Source organism: Callorhinchus milii, unplaced genomic scaffold, assembly GCF_018977255.1.
Source record: "Callorhinchus milii isolate IMCB2004 unplaced genomic scaffold, IMCB_Cmil_1.0 Scaffold15, whole genome shotgun sequence".
Classification (NCBI taxonomy): domain Eukaryota; kingdom Metazoa; phylum Chordata; class Chondrichthyes; order Chimaeriformes; family Callorhinchidae; genus Callorhinchus; species Callorhinchus milii.
The window spans coordinates 5,734,517-5,752,209 of NW_024704756.1; the positions used below are offsets into that span (position 1 = coordinate 5,734,517).

A 17,693-nucleotide genomic window follows, 5' to 3' on the forward strand; every position below is an offset into this window, starting at 1 on the left:
CAGAACAAAATAGCCAGTTCTTTGAACCATGTGTCATTCAGTCATTAACTTGGCGGAAGAAAATTCTCACAAAATATAATATATAATAAAAAAGTTGAAGCACAAGCTCAAGATTAATTATAGAAGTGCGAAGGGTAGTGGTGAGTTTCACACAAAGTGTTATTAAGCCATTGCTACCCCAAATATCAATCAAACTTGTCAATTATATCATTTGAAAGAGACATCGATAAGCAATGGAGAAAGAGCATGGTTCAAGCAAGGTGGACTGTCTTAATTGCCTTCCCTCTGTGATTTCCAGCACCTTGGGACGTCCTCCCAACATGAAAGGCGCTATACAAATGTAATCTCGTTATTGTTGTTGATGAAATCTCTATAAATCCAACAAATTATGTGATTACATTTCTAAAATGCGTTACTGTTTCTGTGTGAAATTTGACAGCTCAGTGTTTATTCTGGGCATTTCAAAAATCTGTTCAAATCATTTTGGACTTGAATGTCTGAATATAATAATCCTTCAATTTGAAATATCGCCTTATCACGTCTCCTTGACGTCTCAAAGCGTTTCACAGAATATACTGTAAAGTGAATTGACTGTAGGTGAAATGCGGTAGCCAATTGCGCACAGCAATATTGCAGTGGAATTAAGATTGCTGTATCATGCAGTGACCAGTGCATTGAGTGGTATAGCAGAGGTCTAAAACACTTCAGGGACCTGTCTTTAAATCTGACCCAGACTAATGGAGTGAAAGTCTCCTCACTCAGTCAACCTTAAGGGTCCTATAGGAAATAGGGGAGTCTCGATTCTCAATTTCTAATAAGAATAAATAAACAGCTCCAAAAGACTCCTCATAAACCATTACAGAATTCACAACTACTCTCAGACAGAGGGATAGTTGGTGTGTGGAAACTGAAAAAGGATTCAGAGGCAGAGCAAGGCGTGCTTTACAGAAGGTGGGGCTTAGGAAATATTGAGACCCAAAATACGACATAATAATAATACTTGCGTTTGATATAGAGCCTTATCACAGTCAAGGATTGAGTGACCAAATTATTTTGGGGGGAATGTTTTTTAAGGAAATATTACCCCTGGGTAAAGTGATCCCCCAATCAACTAACAACCGGGTTCCTACTTAATGCTAAGTAAACAGAGGTGTAGGGAGTAAGGAAACGTTTCGCCCTGCCGGGAATCAAACCCAGGTCCTCTCGCTTGCGAGGCGAGTGCTCTAACCACTGAGCTACAGGATTCAACTTGCAAGATTTCTTAATAAGGAACCCAGTTAAATTTTCCATCGAGCACGGAAACTTTGTCTAGAAAGTTGACTATGTCGACTGACCATTGGTTGGAGTGATGTACTTCTGGTTATTGGAAGCAGAGTCCAGTTTGTGAGACTCAGAGACACCCTGTTAAGGAATCCCATTAAGAAATACTGCCAATTGGACACCGTTCATGTTGGGAGAGATTGCAGATAGCTTCTTTCTGTATCTGTCTTGAGTTGACTCCTTGATGCTAATACTTGGTGGCAAAACTAGAGCAACGTTCCATTTGACAGAATAGACATCCCTAATCCTGCATAAGTACGCATAGAGAAACTATCCAGAATATATTCCTCTTCAGTCAATTGATTTACATTTAAGCAAATTTATACGCCGTTTTACTCCCGATTTCCAGCAGACCTGAAGAAATTCCTGTCTTTGATGCCAAAGTGCATATTTTCAGCTATTATCAATAATTATCGGAAATCCGTAGCGATGCATTATTACATTGAACTTCAGGAACTAAAATATTAAATATTAAAGTAAGAAAAAAGGCGGAAAAAAATCACATTGCACTCCTCTTGTCATTTCTTTCACATTATACTCTCTCCCTGTCCTTTTTTTAAAGTTTCATTCCATGTTAAATTTGCATTAATCCGCCCCATCCCTACCCTTTTGTTCCAGCAAAAAAAATAAGTTTTAAGCTGTCAACAAAAATAACTTATTATTTTATAACTTATAAATAACATTTATATAGCACCCTGCTTGCAGGATAGTGTCACGGAGCACGTTAAGGTGGAATAGGATGCCAAGCAAGGGGGAAGGGGAGATGATTGTAGGCCCAATCAAAAAGGCAGGTTTTGAAGTGTAATTTAAAGAGAGAGAAATTTATAGAGAGAGAGAGAGCGTGAGGCAGAGGGATGGAAACAGGGAGCTCCAGAGGTTAGGTCGATGGGAAATTTAACAGGAATCCTTATTAAGGTCTGTTGTCTTGTTTCTTAGTATCCGATATAATTTTGACAAGGAAACAAGTTTATTTGGGATTTTGATTGACTCGAACTGTTGAAACCTGGAATGATCACCTCGTGGGCTGGAAGGATTAATTGAAAAGCATTCATTTGCAGTTATCGCCGTAAGTATTGGCAATGCTGGTCAGATTTAGCATGGTTAGCTGAAGGGTAAAAGCTCCCTCTACTCGTCCTCAACAATATGCTTTAATCCTTGTAACATCACCGCCATGGACACACGTGTCATTTTGTTTCCCACAACAGCCATGCTGTGGCATTTCTGAGTGAGGATGCTAATTGGTTTACAAATTGGTGCCAAACTGTGTAGAGACTGTGTACTTGCCCTCAATGAGAAATAGACTAATTAAATTCATTTCACTTAGGACTTTTAAAGGCATTAGAGAGAAGAGATAGTCTCTTCAGCCTGCGTTAGATTCAAACACAGTCTCAGAAGTGAAAGGACAATTGTAAATCACATTACCACCCTCTCCTCACACGTCAGCACCTGTGGTCTAAGCAGCACATAGACACAGTAGATTAGCCATTTTATTAACAGTTACGAGGTGACCTTTGTAAAGAATGCATACTTTATAAAGTCGTCCTTAACATGTAGAATAAAGCACTCGGCTTTCCCGTTTGCGACTCCCCTGTGAATTTGCCGCCGTTCTGAATTGAAATGTTTTCTGTAAATCCAGCAAATGTGCTCTCGCCTTTGTCACTGCAATGTTTTTTTTAAAAAATGCCCGGACTCCCACTGCCACTTTTAAAATGGTTGTGACTGAAAACGATGCAGAAACAGCAACTCTGATTTCCCACTGGTTTTTCTGCCCCTCTGTGGAGCACAACACATACGTCAGCTTGTAGTTCAATATTACTCAACCAATGCACTGCTTCAGGCAGATGATGCCTTGGCAATGCTGGGAAAGATCAAATTCACTTCAGATCAATAGATCCAAACTGAATTTGATCTGCCATGTAAATTAAGCATCTGTCTGCCTCATTCACTATCGATACAAGTAGGGTGAACAACAGAGAGCAATGACGATGGGAAAAGTTTGCCATCTCTTGCCATTCAAATATTTCTGGAACCCAGAAATGGTACCGACATTGACAGCTACCATCGCAATTCAGTATTACATTCGGAGTGCTGACCTGATGTTCAGGATCATGAAACTGTCTGGCTGGAAGAGAGTGCATCTATAATTCAAATCTCTGTTTGGAAAGGTTATTAGTATTCAGAGTAAAATGCATTTCGTTGTTATTTTTGCCACATCTGTAGCTTGAATGTACTTTAGCATTTTTTCACGTTCCACCTCTGCAGACATTGATAGTTTTTTTTAAATATAGCTTTAATGCGACCACCAGCACAAAACTTCAAAGGAGGTTTAGATTTTCCAAGGTGTAAAAGTTGGAAGGAGAATATTTTTTCTCTTCTCCTATTGATCATACCTTCCTCACGTTATATGAACACTTTCAACTACCAGGAAACTGGTGCCAAGTGTATGTGCCAGACTCTGCCACTTTGAAGCACTCCGGGACACTACCCCACGTGAAGAGCGCTATATAAATGCAAGCTGCTATTGGTATTGTTGTTTATGTAAAGTCCAGTTCAAACGTTACATAAAAGGTGCAGGTCAAGTGTTGGTTACAATAGCCAGTAGTTGGTCTGCAATATTCCGCTTTTTGAGAGAAAACATCACACTTCTTTCTGATACAGTAAGGCAGCAGGGACGAAGATTGTGAAAGTAAAATTTGTCGTGCAGGGAGGTTGAAGGTTTCGCACGACTGGTTATGATTTATTTGTGCACAAAAAGTCAGGCACCCAGCAGGCAGCAAGGACTGTTCTTCCTTTTAAATCGCCCAGATAAAATTGATCATTCACTTCACGGCTGTTTGTGGTACATTGCTGTGCACAAATTGGTCGCCGCATTTCACTCCGAACACAGGTAATCCTACGGGGCGCTTTGGGACGTCTCGCAGACGTGAAAGGCGCTATATCAAATGCAAGGACTATTATTATATTAAAATGGGATTCAATAGTTTGATTAATATTCCCTCCTGTAGAGTCTGTAACTAAATGTATCCAGCCTGAGTGAAGTGCTCTTCCATTTGTTGTAATAGGATGTTCCCGTGATTATTATTATTAAATCAATTATTCTGTTAATTGAGCTGCAACTACTGTATTTCATATGCACATTAATCTAAAGCGCAGCTTCAATGGTGCTTCTCCATGCCTTAGTAACATAACTTAAAGCATTATTGCCTCATAAAACAAATGTTAATTCATGGTTCTACACTTATCTGTTATTTACTGATTTTAACATCACAGCTCAGATAGCACAAGCTGCCGATTAGCTTCAGGTTATTTTTCTTCTTCTGCAACCGTTTAAATAGTGGATAGGTGTTTTATTAGTTGCCTCAAATTATTAGCTTTGAATTCATCATGCATCTAAATACATCGCCTGCAAGTACACAGTCACTGCACTTTACAGTACATCCTGTGAGGCACTTTGAGGTGTCCTCTCGACATGAAAGGCGCCCCAAGAATTAATATTTTTTGTATCACCTGCCCATATCGACACAAAGACCAGAGTAAGGTTTTAGTCCAGTTAAATTTGCTTCACTCGGTATTTAACATGAAGTAGATATCATTGTACTGTCTGACCACAACCTAACTGTATTTTGTCCATTGGTGAAGTCGCAAAGGCGAAACATAAATAGTCCCAGCATGCTTACTCAAAACATTCACGCTGAATTGATACTGCTGGAGTGATTCATTATTGCTTCCAGCAGAGCAGACTTGGAGTGGAATACAGAATATATGCCGCCTGGCCTGAAATTTGACTGAGGAGTGTTCTGCATAAACACACACACACACAAAACCAAACGTGTGCTCAGAGCTTCAATGTTACTAAAAGAACATTGAATGCAACCCACTTTAAATAAACATTTGAAAATATCTGATAACATTTCTTTCACGTTTAAAAGTTCTTTTGGAAATTGCCTGAGGTTACATACCCAATTTATATTGCAACTATTCAAGCACTGACACCATCTCTTAAGCTGCGTCTGAGGGAGGGACTCAGGATTGAATTACTGTCTAAAATCATGCGAAACTTTCAGCACTGTTTCAACATGAAAGTGGCATCAGGTAGCAGTGCGATATAAGCAGGTCATCAAGCGTGCAATCTGAGTAGCTGAAGCAGAAACAGGATGTTGAAAGCATGTCCAGCTAAAATGCTAGCCTCTGAGAAATGAAGAGATCTCTCATTATGGTGTTGTATATATTTAACAATAATGCTGCTACCCACCGTGTTTATATTAAAATACAAATCCATTTCGTACCATTGACACAAGTTTCTTCCACTCCATCCCATCATAATAATCCCTCCAAAAACCAAAAACAATAATTAAATTGGTCATTTTCGATCTACGACTGTTTGTGGGTCATTGCTGTGCGCAATTGGCTGCCGCGTTCGCCCACAAATATAGTCAATTCACTTTACAATGTGTTCTGTGAAGCACTTTGGGACGTCCTCCCGACGTGAAAAGCGCTATATCAAATGCAAGGATTATTATTATTATTATCATTTCTTAAGATCAGTTTTTGAAATTTTGGCTAAAGCTGACCACAGAGTCAATAAAATTGCATTAATTTCATGTTTTGTTTTTCTCGAATTTTGTATCATTTTCCTTTTCCAATTCCTGATAGCTCTCTTGTATGATGTGCAATATTCAAGCAATTCGGGCCTGAGGCAAATGTTACTGGCAATTTATCAAATTTTGGACAGTTTTGAGATGTTGACAAAATATTTTGAAGTTGTCAAAATGGAAACACAAAATGACTAGATTTCGCTGCTCTCTTATTTGTTTGCAATCCCACTTGTATTTCTGCCAATTACTGCATTCTCCCACAAAAATTCTCTACACGTGCAGTATGTCATGTGTAGCACTTCAGAAAGTCCTCTCAACCTGAAAGGTGCTATATCAAATGCAAGGATTGTTATTTATTTATAATTACTCAAAAGATTTATATGTCATTCTGTCACTTGTCCAGCTCCAATGACTGCAATGTATAAAGAATCCAAACACTTTTACCTTTTTTGAGGGCTACATTTGCACCTAATTGATATTTTTAGCACATTCCATGGCTTTTTTTAATGTAACATTTGAGGACTCCAAAAAGGAATATTGCTTTCTATTTTGTTAAAAAAAATCAATTAACGGCAACCAAATTACGTTAATGATGAAATATTCAATAGATTTCCTTTCTTCAATCCCTTTGTGAATGCAGAGTAACAATTCTTTGGTCTAACTTGCTACCTGGGTTTGAATGGCAATGCTGACGACTGTTTATGCCACAACAGTTTACAATGAATTGGCACCCTTGCCCTCTCAATTATGTTGCAACTTTTCAGCACTTTCTCAACAACCTTATGTTTCCTGTGATAATGCATGCCTGTAATAACTAAAATGTCTTGCCTGTTCCATCATTTACTCAATTTTAGTCAACATTTTATCTGCAAAATTGAATAAACTAGGCTGCATGAATAGAAGGAAAATAATTAATTCATAAAAAAATCAGAATTCTCGTTTCCCATTATTTCATCACTTTAATGAATTACCTGTTTAGCATCTGCACTCTGTAGTAGAAATCACACTTCATATGATCCACATTAACTTCTCCGATCTAGCAACAGTTTTCTTAGGACTACATGAAGCCACTTTCATGTAGTTTAAGTTTAAGTTTTATTTATTTATTTTATTTATTTTAAGGGAGGGGGCGAGTTGGAGGGACTGCGGGATGGATTTCCAGGGGGTGGGAGCAGAGTGGCTGAAGGCGCACCCACCATTGGTGGTGCGGTACTGTTAGAATATGATATATGTAATGAAACACTTTAAGGCAGGGCTTAAGTTTACAATTAAGTTTACAACTTAAACTGTTAATTTGTTTATATGGAGTGCTGTAGCTCAGTGGTTAGAGCACTCGCTTTGCAAGTGAGAGACCTGAGTTCAATTCCAGGCGAAACCTTGAGCAAGTTTCCTTACTCCACACGCCTAATAATAATCCCTCCAAAAACAAAACCAATAAATTGGTCATTTTCAATCCATGACTGTTTGTGGGACACTGCTGTGCGCAATTGGCTGCCGCGTTCGCCCACAAATATACAGTCAATTCACTTTACAGTATATTCTGTGAAGCGCTTTGGGACGTCTAGAAGACGTGAAAAGCGCTATATCAAATGCAAGGATTATTATTATTATTTTTTTTTTAGCCACTCAAAGTTAATGTTTAGGGCAAGATGTTTTTTCTCTTTACATGGTGTAAACAGGGAGCACAACAGGGAAAAATCAATTAATGGCTCAATGAATGTGGAAGGACCTTTCCATCTCTCTTGTGAATCTCCCTTACTCCTGAAACAAAGTGGCTACAATAGTCTTCCATAGAAATTCATGGCACAGAAAGAAGGCCATTTGGGCCATCATGTCTGTGCTGGCGCTTTGAAAGAGCAATGCACCATCGTGGATACTGAGACACTAACTAGCTGCATGATATTTTCTGGTTATACAACAAACAACAAGAGTGGACTAACAACCCATTTCAGGGCAGCCTTTGTCCCGTGTAGTTAACAATTCCATTCTGAGCACGGGGAAAAGACAAGCAGCACAATATCAATGAGCTTTAAAGCATTCCTCTGCGCTCACTTCTTTATTGATGTTTCCACTGTGTGCCTATATGCGTGTGTGTATATAAATCTTGTTGAAATCATTGAATTATCGTGACTATCAGGAATGTACTCTAACAGTATTACTGGTCTTTATCTACATACTTACATTGGGACAAAATGTATTAATAAATCAGTGGGTTGTCTTAACGTAAAATATGTGCATACTGGGTTAATGCTTTGATGGGTTCAATGCTTGTTCGTTTCTAACTGAGCTCTCCAAGACTCTCGAAGGTAAGTGTATACCCCAGTGCGTTACTGAGATATATAAACCATGAAGGTTCTAGGTTTGAACCAGGGACTGTACTGAATTTGCCACTTGGTCAGATAATTGGTCTGCTGTACAATTGGCCTCAAGAGTCTCCAGGATAAGGAGGGGATGAACTCAGCCAGGGTCATTTCCTCATGATCGAAATCACTCACCCTTTATTGCCACTAATGTGGATGGATGATGGATAAAGTCAGGCTCGGCCTAACCTAGGCTGGGCTCCTATGATTGATCAACTCATCAACACTGCAAGAATGTACCTGGACCGAGAATGCAGTGCAATGAGTTGCAAGGTTTATTGCCACTCGCAACCTAACGCTTTCATTACTAACCCAGCTCCTTGACAAAGCGTCCATACTTTCCTTTCAAAGTAACGTCTTGTTTCATTGACTGTCTTTACCCCCTTCACAGATCAGAACGAAGGATTCACCTGCATGGAAGAATGTCGGATTCTTGGCCACTCGGACAGATGTTGGATGCCGCGGGTCCCTCTGCCAAGTCGTGCCAAATCCCCTGACCGTGGCAGGAATGTTATTGCGCTGTCTATAGAAGCCACCAGCGTGGACTCTGAGCCCTACGAGGATGGGAGCGCCAAGAGAACTTTTGCAACTTTTGGCAAAGACCCAAGGGAACGCACTGCTGAGAACGAAAAAACAGATGTAAAGGGGAAAAGGACATTTGACCTGCCCATGTGTAGCCCAAAAGTGAATGGTTCAGTCTCCAGTAGCCAGGAAACAAGCAACGGTATTGACATTTCGAGTCCCGCCAGCACGCCTGTACATTTGAGCAGTCCCACGTCCAACAGGCCTCCAGTCACATTCTCCATGATGCACTGTCCAGCCACACGAGACCTCGACCGAGCCGTCAATCACGTCTCCTCGCGTCTGTCGGAGCCAGCATCCAGGGAGGTCGACTCAGAGCAGGTCGCTCGAGAGATCAACCACCTTCTGCACGACTGCAGGGAAAAGGACTCGCCGGGTATCAAACGAATACAGGACATTGTACTGTGATGGCCATCCCACACACAACCAACGATGCAGATGACTATTAGCACCGTGACAGTTTGTAGTCGCTTCTCTTCTTTTTTGATGTACAGCTCGCTGTATTTAAATGCTTTTTTCTTACATTTAAAATTTTCCGATATCAAAGATTATTTTTTATTTCATAGGTGATAGAAATATCAAGGTGGGGGGGTGGGGTAGCAATCTAAGAGATGAGCTCTTGAAAAGAAAGTCTCGTGCTCAATTGTTCCAGATTTGGATTGGTCTCGATCTATTTACATTCACGTTCAAATTCACTCATTTCGGATAGATGGGTGAACAGTAACTAGTTTGCTGGCCCTTTCAAGGACTTTGAGGCCAACAGACAAGTCTCAAAAAATTCAGGTGTGAGCTGTATCAAAAGCAGCATCCAAGTCACAGTGGGAATTTGGAGAACTGAAAGCGTCCAATTCAGAATCTCTCAATTTTACGCTTCTCTCTAATGCTTACTCCCCCTTCCAGATCTACGTAACCCTGGGCCCAAGCCTCATGACAGTACCAGGCTGTGATAGTTTGCTTTGTACTCGTAGCGTTTCCTTCATAGAGTGGGTTCTCCCCTATAATCTTTCTGTATAAAATGGGCGAGAGCAACAAGTGTACCTCGTAAAAGCACAGTGAACCTGGGTCAGAGACACCTCCCCTTGCACATAACCCAAAAGGTCTGAGGCAAGCTGTTCTGTAACAGAACAATATCTCTTGTAAATAGAGGGGTATCCTCTAACTAACAATGTATCTATACAATGAGTGGAGCCAACTGTACACCCAGTGAGTGTGTCCTATTGAGTCAGCTTCACAGTTTGTGTAAGTATCACCTTATCCCATTAACCATGGGATGTGTTACTTATATCATTAAAATGCTGAGTCGTGTCAGTATTTTCAAGTTATAAAATAAGCTTTTATATCATGATATTAATTAGTAAAATGTAAGTTGTAGTAATAGGTAGTCTAAGTAATGCAGAGGTAGAGCTGTACCAAATAGTGAAGTCAAGTGGTGCAGTGTGAGACGTGCTATTCCTATGGCACGACAGTTAGTGAACCTAAATAAAGTTTTATAAAACAGGAGGGAGAGAAAATTAGTGCATTTGAACACTCAAAAACAAAGCAATTTGCGAATGAAACGGCAGTTGAAATAAACCACTGTTTAAAACAAATTATAAACCTCAAACCAATTAACGGTTCAGAAATTAATTAAACCTCTTTGAGTCATAATAACAGAAATCCCGATGCTGTTATTTCTTGCTAAGGCATTCGGTGACTGAGGCCTTTGTTTTTAGTTTCTGGAGCTGTCGGTCTCGACAGCCAGAAATCACTGGGTGGTTGGCTTTGCAGGTGCCCACATCATATCCAGTGAGAGTTTGTTACAAGTGAATTTCTCTCTGGACCAGCCATTTCCAGTGCCAGTAAATTAGGTCTCCAATCTGAAGCCACAAGCTTGTATTATGTTAGTATCGATTAAGCTGCCATGGTACGAAACAAATGACCATAATAATTTCAGTAGAAAAAAAACACAATCATTGATGTATTTTCAATATGTGCCCAGTCCCCAGCTATTGCACATCCCAGCACGCAGCAGAAGCGTTGAATTTGTTATGTGTTGACAACCTAAGACTTCATAGAGGGAGCTTCTCGCTGTATTGATCTTTGGTGGCTGGGACGTTGATGTGTAGAATTGGCAGGAGTTTTGATCGCAGCAGCTACGGGAAAGTTGTGCCTTCACATCGTACATTTTACATTTTGATAATAGTTAGTTGATCATCTATTAATATAAGTAGTCATGTCGGGGGGGCGGGGCAGGAGAGGAGAGAAGGAATAAAGAGGTTTAGACGGAAAGTTGTAAATATAGTATGTGGAAATTCCTCCCCCCCCTACCTTACCCCAATGTGTGCCTATTGTATCAAGTCTCATTACAAACCTCGATCATGGTTTAACCTTCAGAACTGGACCAAGTTTGAGGGGTTTGTACCTCTGATCCTGTTCACTACAGAACCCTGATTAGCTGTCATAGTGTTAATATTTGTAAATCTAGGTGCATTTTAACGGTGGCCATATATTGTTCGTGAATTTAAGGTTGTTCTGCAAGAGCGGTTCCTGGGTGTGTGAATTTTACATGTACCAGAGTTCAAAAACTCAAAATGAAAAGTTTTAAAGCGAAACAAAAAGGCACAGGAAAGACGAGCTCAGTAACAAGATATGGGCTATCACCTGGCTGTGTCTAGGATGGTCATAGCAGAGGCCAACACCTCAGTGTACTCCCCAGTAAATGAGTTCCAAGTCAGGCTATTGGGGCTCCTGTTAACTTGAGCAATTTGAATGAAAGTGTTGTGGAAAACTTAGCTCCTGCCTTAGTGGAAATGAGCCATACCAGCTTCGAGTTGACTGCAGTGGGAACAGTGTTGTTCACTTGATTGTTTTTTTTTAAAAATCACTCCTTGTTCAGGTGATGTGGAGAACAAAGTTGTGTGTGGAGGATCTCCACATTCATGCAGAGAAGTGGAGTCTGTCTCACCGCTAATCACAAGAGCAACACTTGCCAGGGAGAGAGGGTGAGGAGGAGTGTGTGGCAGGTCTGTGTCCTGGTAGCTTCAGAAATGGCACATCCAACAGACCAGTTATAAAATGATAATCGAATTATTGGGGCTGAGGGAAAAGGAAGGGAACAAGAAGGAAACATTAACATAGGCTCGCAAAACTCCTTGATTCATTGTTTTGGCATTTATTTTTTTAACAAAAGGAATAAATATTCTTTGTAGGTTCAGCTAGCTTTCTTTTCGAACTTAAAGTGCAATATCCAGCTGGCCCAGTGTCTGTCAGTCTCATATGTCTCTGTGATTTCTTGTACAGTTAGTAGTTGCAGTCATTTGCAGTCCATGGCAGACACTGACTCATTTACAAAATCTAATACTTGCCTTTTTTGCCTTTATTTACTTCAAAGTAAAAGTTTGTATGCACAACCGTGGTGCAGTTTGTATTTTGAGTTGAGAAGGATTTGTGTGTCACTTTGGAATAGGGACAGCATCCCACTTTGGGAATATTCCTTTTTTAACATTGAAAGATTTCAGCAGGCAAATGGGAGCTGAAAATGAGGTGGGGGGAGAGAAGGGTGTTGGAGTCACTGAAAGATACGAGCAGTCGTAGTGATCAACCCTTTGAGGATTACAGCAGCTTTATCTTGCATCAGAGAAGGGGGAAAAAAAAATCCAAAAAAAATAGTGTTAGGTGATTTCACTTTTCCGGAGAATATTGTTAATTGAGAAACGTTCTTGTGTTCGTGAAAATATTGTAACTCACATGTATGATAAAAGATACTTTCTTCCAAATTAAAGTTCAATGTTAGAACTGTAGGACAGACAGCTCATTTATGTTCTACAATGAGTGTCAAAGAAGCCCGGTGCTCAGAGGATTAATTCTTGTATCATTTCTCCAACCCCCTCCTCCCCACCACTCCAATTTTTTTTGTGGCACTGCATTAGTTAACACCTCCTGGAGTGCCCTGTGGGTAACCTGATTTCTTTACGACTGGCAAAATAAATGGTTTCTGAAGAGAAGGCATTGTCGGAGATTTATATGTCAAAATTGCTCTTGCAAAAAGTCTAATTAAAGATGGAATCACATTCATCTGTCATCGGAAACAAATAAATGTGCTGCTACAGCTGGAGCATAAGCAAAAGATAACAATCTCTCATCTCAGTTCACAGAGTCATAGTTAAGAAGTATCTGATAACACCACACACCGGTCATTTGCCAAAAAAAAAGCTGGGTGTTTACAGCACAGACTGTTTTACCCAATTATCTGTCAAAGATTGTGTGAAATGGTTTTAAAAAAAACATGCTGTATATGCATATATGTTATGTACATTTTCACAGTGATTGGTTCATTGTAAAATAAGAACCACATTTCTGTATATTTTATGAAATATAAAGCAGCTTTATTAAATTATTATAATGTTTCAAATGATAGGTTGCAGATATTTTTTCTGTCTTTTCAATGCTGGTTTGTGAAATTTTAACCCTTTCTTGCCTGAAGATAGCCTGAAACCATTCTTTAATGTTAACATCAATAGGTCGGTAATATTTCTGCTCTTAAGATTGTAACAGGTTAGTTTGGCTATAACTAAGAGTTTCCCAGCCAAGGAATTAGTATCTGATTGTAATACTCAGGCTTATATAGAACCAGTCTTTATAGTCAGATAATTGTTCTGTTCTGAGAAAGGCTTCTCTCAAGAACGGATCACATATGCCACTGCCAGAACTAGCCTGGATTGGTAGGAGATGAGAGACTATTCCCCCCACAACCACCCCCCCTCACTTGCTTTGCATAGCAGACACTAGTTGCTTGCTCTGTGGCCCCCTTCGTCTTTGTCTCTCTCCTGAAATGCCTTTGTCTCCTTCAGGCCTGACCCCACTCTTGTCTCCATGCCCCGTCTGTGGTGTCCCGATTCTTCTCCATCCTCGCTTGCTTTCCAGCCTGCTTTCTTTGTGTAACCCCCTGCTGGTAAACAGTGGGGCACATGAACGTACGGCGACCCCACAACAAACACAGACCACAAAATGCTAACCTCAGCAAAGAGCAACACGCAGATCCAAACAACAAAGCACTGTATCAAATACTCCATTGAGCACCATGGTTTCAGCCTGTTCTGATCAGAGAACTGTGTGTGGAATGCAGTAGGTCAGGGTTGACTATATCAGATTGCACTACTGGAGGTCTGTTTTTATTGGCTTCGGGTCAGAAAGGAACTTTAACATATTCTCATCCTGATACGGTTACATTGTGGTTACTCGTGTCCCTCGGGATATTAAAATCAGGAAGGATCGTTGCAAATTGCAGGGTTTTTTTGTAAGCAGGTAATAAAATATCAAACGTAAACCAAAAGCAAGATACATGAATCAAAGCAGACACAAATTAGGACAGCAAATATGCACCTAACCTAACAAAACACCTGTGTGAGAGCCAACACAACTGACTCATGCCCGATACTCAATTTCTCTTTGTAACCAGCTTTGCAAAATACATGATACATGCACCTGCCACTTGTCCATCAGTCTATGAAGACAATTCTGTTCATAATTAAACTTTCTTTCTTAAACAGGACTCCCTAATCATTAGTGTCATGTTAGTCCCGGACACTTGCAACAGTTCAGTTGAGTCACCTCCTTGGCTTGTGGTGATGTCCCCGGCATCTCACCCCATGCCCGTCAGTCAACACGTAATGACAGGGAGCTGTGATTGATTGTGCAAATAACCAGTTCAGTGTTGCAGCGAGACCTCAATCAAATTCTTGGCTCCAGTCATTGCAATGGATAGGACAGACCACCCATCAAACAGAAACATTAGAGTTAAACAGTAAATGAAATTGATTCCAAAGGAGCTACATAGTTAATTCTGGAGCCAAAGGCAGTTCACTCGACACGTTTCAGATCCATATTGACCCAACAGTTGCTGTGCCTTACTGCAGTATTCTTGTAAAAGTTCTGCAATAATGTTCTTCAAATGCTGCTTAGGTATCTGAATCCCTTCCAACTACACACTTTCCAGCTATGCTACGAAGACAAATTAGAATCACTTCTAAATACTACATAAATGTGCAATGACTACAAGATATATTTAAGATAAAATAAGATTTTCTAGATCTGCGATCTCAGAGTTCCACATTTGTATTTATCTGCTTCTGAAGTGGAGTGTTCACCTCTCCCTGGAGGGACACTTCCTGCTTACCTAATTCCAGAGAGTATGAGATGTATTTTTGTTTTCAAAAATTAAGACAAAAAGGTGGAATTTGTGATCCGAGCCTGTGTGACCTTCCAATCAGTGCTCAGGATTGGCAGCAATGAATGGGTTGGGAGAGAAATAACTGCATAAAAATCACTAACAAAAGCCGTATTACTCTCTGATCATTAAGACAGAATGGGCTGTACAACGTGGCACAATGCTATACAGACCAGAAGCTCACAGGTTCATCCCCGGATCTGTGCTGAGTTTGCTGATCTCACCCAGGCCAGCAGTCCTGGCACTGCAATTGACTTTAACACCTCGGGGGGATTGGGGAAGGGAACTGTATACTGGATACCGCAGAAAATCAACCAATCTCCTCATGGACACTACATGAGTCAGCTTTTACACATTGCAGGCTCAAACATGCCTAGCCTTAAAGTTCACTTAGCCTTAAAATTTAAAATAGCTAAATTGCGGAAAATTCTTCAATTCAACCTTGAAATAAAATAGAATAATTCTTACATTTGATATAGCATCTTATAACAACATCAGTGAGATGTCTCAAAGCGTTTTCTCAGAATATACTGTAAAGTAGTTTAACTGTGTGTATTGTGTGGACCATATACATTTATATTGTACCTTTCAGGTCAGGAGGATGTCTCTCAAGGCACAGCTGGTTGAGTGATACTTGGGGGTGGGGGGTGGGAGGGGAGTGGGGTTAGGGGAGCTGGAGGAGAAGAAGAGAAAATATTTTTAATTTGGATACTAGTCTTTCAAATTCAAACTGTATTTAAGAATTATCCACAATGCTGCACAATCTTAGATTGTCAGAGAAATGGTCAAGCTAATAATTATTTGGGGAGAAAAAGTTTGCAGGGCTACGGGGAGAGAGCAGGGAGTGGGATTGAATTGGATAGATCTTTTCAAAGAGCCGGCACATACACAATGGGCTGAATGGCCTCCTTCTGTGCTGTATTATTCTATGATTCTAGGATGAAATGGAGCGTTGAGCTGATAAAGGTATAAACTTCTACAAAATATTGAACATAAATACATAAAGATACTATCAAAGATATTTAAGCCATTTTATCTTCTGTTCAACTGGTATTAATTTTATTTTGTGACAACCTTAATAAAAATTATTGTGTGCTCCTCTGAGTAAATACAGAATAGGAAAAATAATATGTGGGCAATAATTAACTGGAAGCCAATAATTCTTTGTAATGTCAATGTGAAATACAGCATATTACAGAGAACGCCTGATCTGTATAAGGCACTATATCAAATGCAAAGATTAACATCAAAAAGCAAAGGAAAAAAAATTCTCCACCAGGTAAGACCTTAAATATAAAATTCATTAAAATGCCTTCCATGCTTGTCTGGGCAGCAGAGAACTCGGAATAGATAAAATGATTTGTGCATATCGTGAGCACATTCAAAAGAGGCAATTGGCTTATGTGAATGTTGACTGACAAACATTGACAGGCTCAGTATGTTGTACATTGTTTGTTCCCCGAGTCTTATGCTCTTAACTGTCACTTGTTAAAGTTGAAGCCTATCAGCAGGTCAGTCATTCCCTCACTAATAGACTAGGTCTCTTTCTGTATTGAGTTTCCAAATTGGTGTGAGTGCAGATCTTCATCTAAGCTGCACATTATTGAAGCAAGACTCTGTGGTAGCATGTTTTCATTAGGCTCTCCCAAGCTGGGGATGTTCTTAGTCATGAAGTGAAAAAGCATAAATGACAAACATTTCTAATATTCACAGGACAACACCAGACTGAATATTAAAACATTTATGCAGCAAAGGCTGTGCATATGTGTGTGTGTGTAGGGAGGAGTTGAAATAAAAATCAGAAATTTGCGTTCAGTCAAACCTCAAAGACAAGAGCAAATTGAGGGGGGAAATAAGTCCAATTATTCAATGTACTATTTTGGTTTTGTTTATGAAGCAATTTGATTTTTATTTCATATTTTCAACACATCTCAAACAGCAGTGTGTGACATGCATATTTAGAGGTTTCTTCACGAATGACGGAACTGATGTGAAATCAAGCTTCAGGTTACGGTTCCATTCACCAAAGAAGAAAATAACTTCAGTGCCGTTTGAGAATGAACCCAATCATTCTTCACTCTAAGTTTTATTTGATTTACAAAAAGCAACCAAAAATTCTCTTTTACAGCCATTTTCACGGTTCGGCTTTAAACCCATGTCCTGAGAGTTAAAATGCTGAGTTAAATATCTGCAGATGGCTCTGCAATTAAGCTAAGTCCCTCTCGGACCATAAAAATTCAAGACATTATACACTTTAAGTGGTCTGATAAGTTGCATGACCGCATTCTAGCCATCGTGGAACTGGAGACCTACAAACAGAAAGCCTTCCCCGAAAGATGACCACTCCAGATTGACCTTCAACCTCCACAGCCTTGAAATCCATCACAACAAGGAGCAAAAAATCATTAAGGATGGAGAATAATCTTAGATTACATTGCCCGGCATTAGTTATATCTCCTGTTAGCTGGATGCAGATTAACTTTGGCACAGGATATTATAAAGGCGACTGGTGGCACAGTAAGACAGTTTACTCCACAACATACTGTGCCAATGTTGATCTCCATTCAACTAACTCAAGGAAGGTTTACTGCAGGGCAGTGTAGACTGTTGCAATTTTCCGTCGCTCAAGGA

At 39.9% G+C, this 17,693-nt stretch overlaps 1 protein-coding gene across 1 annotated transcript in view; it reads left to right on the forward strand.

Annotated features, from left to right (window-relative positions):
• Positions 1–9,331, forward strand: part of pcdh19 (protocadherin 19) — a 78,831-nt gene extending 69,500 nt beyond the window's left edge. Inside the window, exon 4 of the mRNA XM_007891855.2 lies at positions 8,667–9,331. Coding sequence (XP_007890046.1) covers positions 8,667–9,265 — 599 coding nt within the window. The 3' untranslated portion in view covers positions 9,266–9,331. The remainder of the gene's footprint in view (positions 1–8,666) is intronic.
• Positions 9,332–17,693: the final 8,362 nt, after the last annotated feature.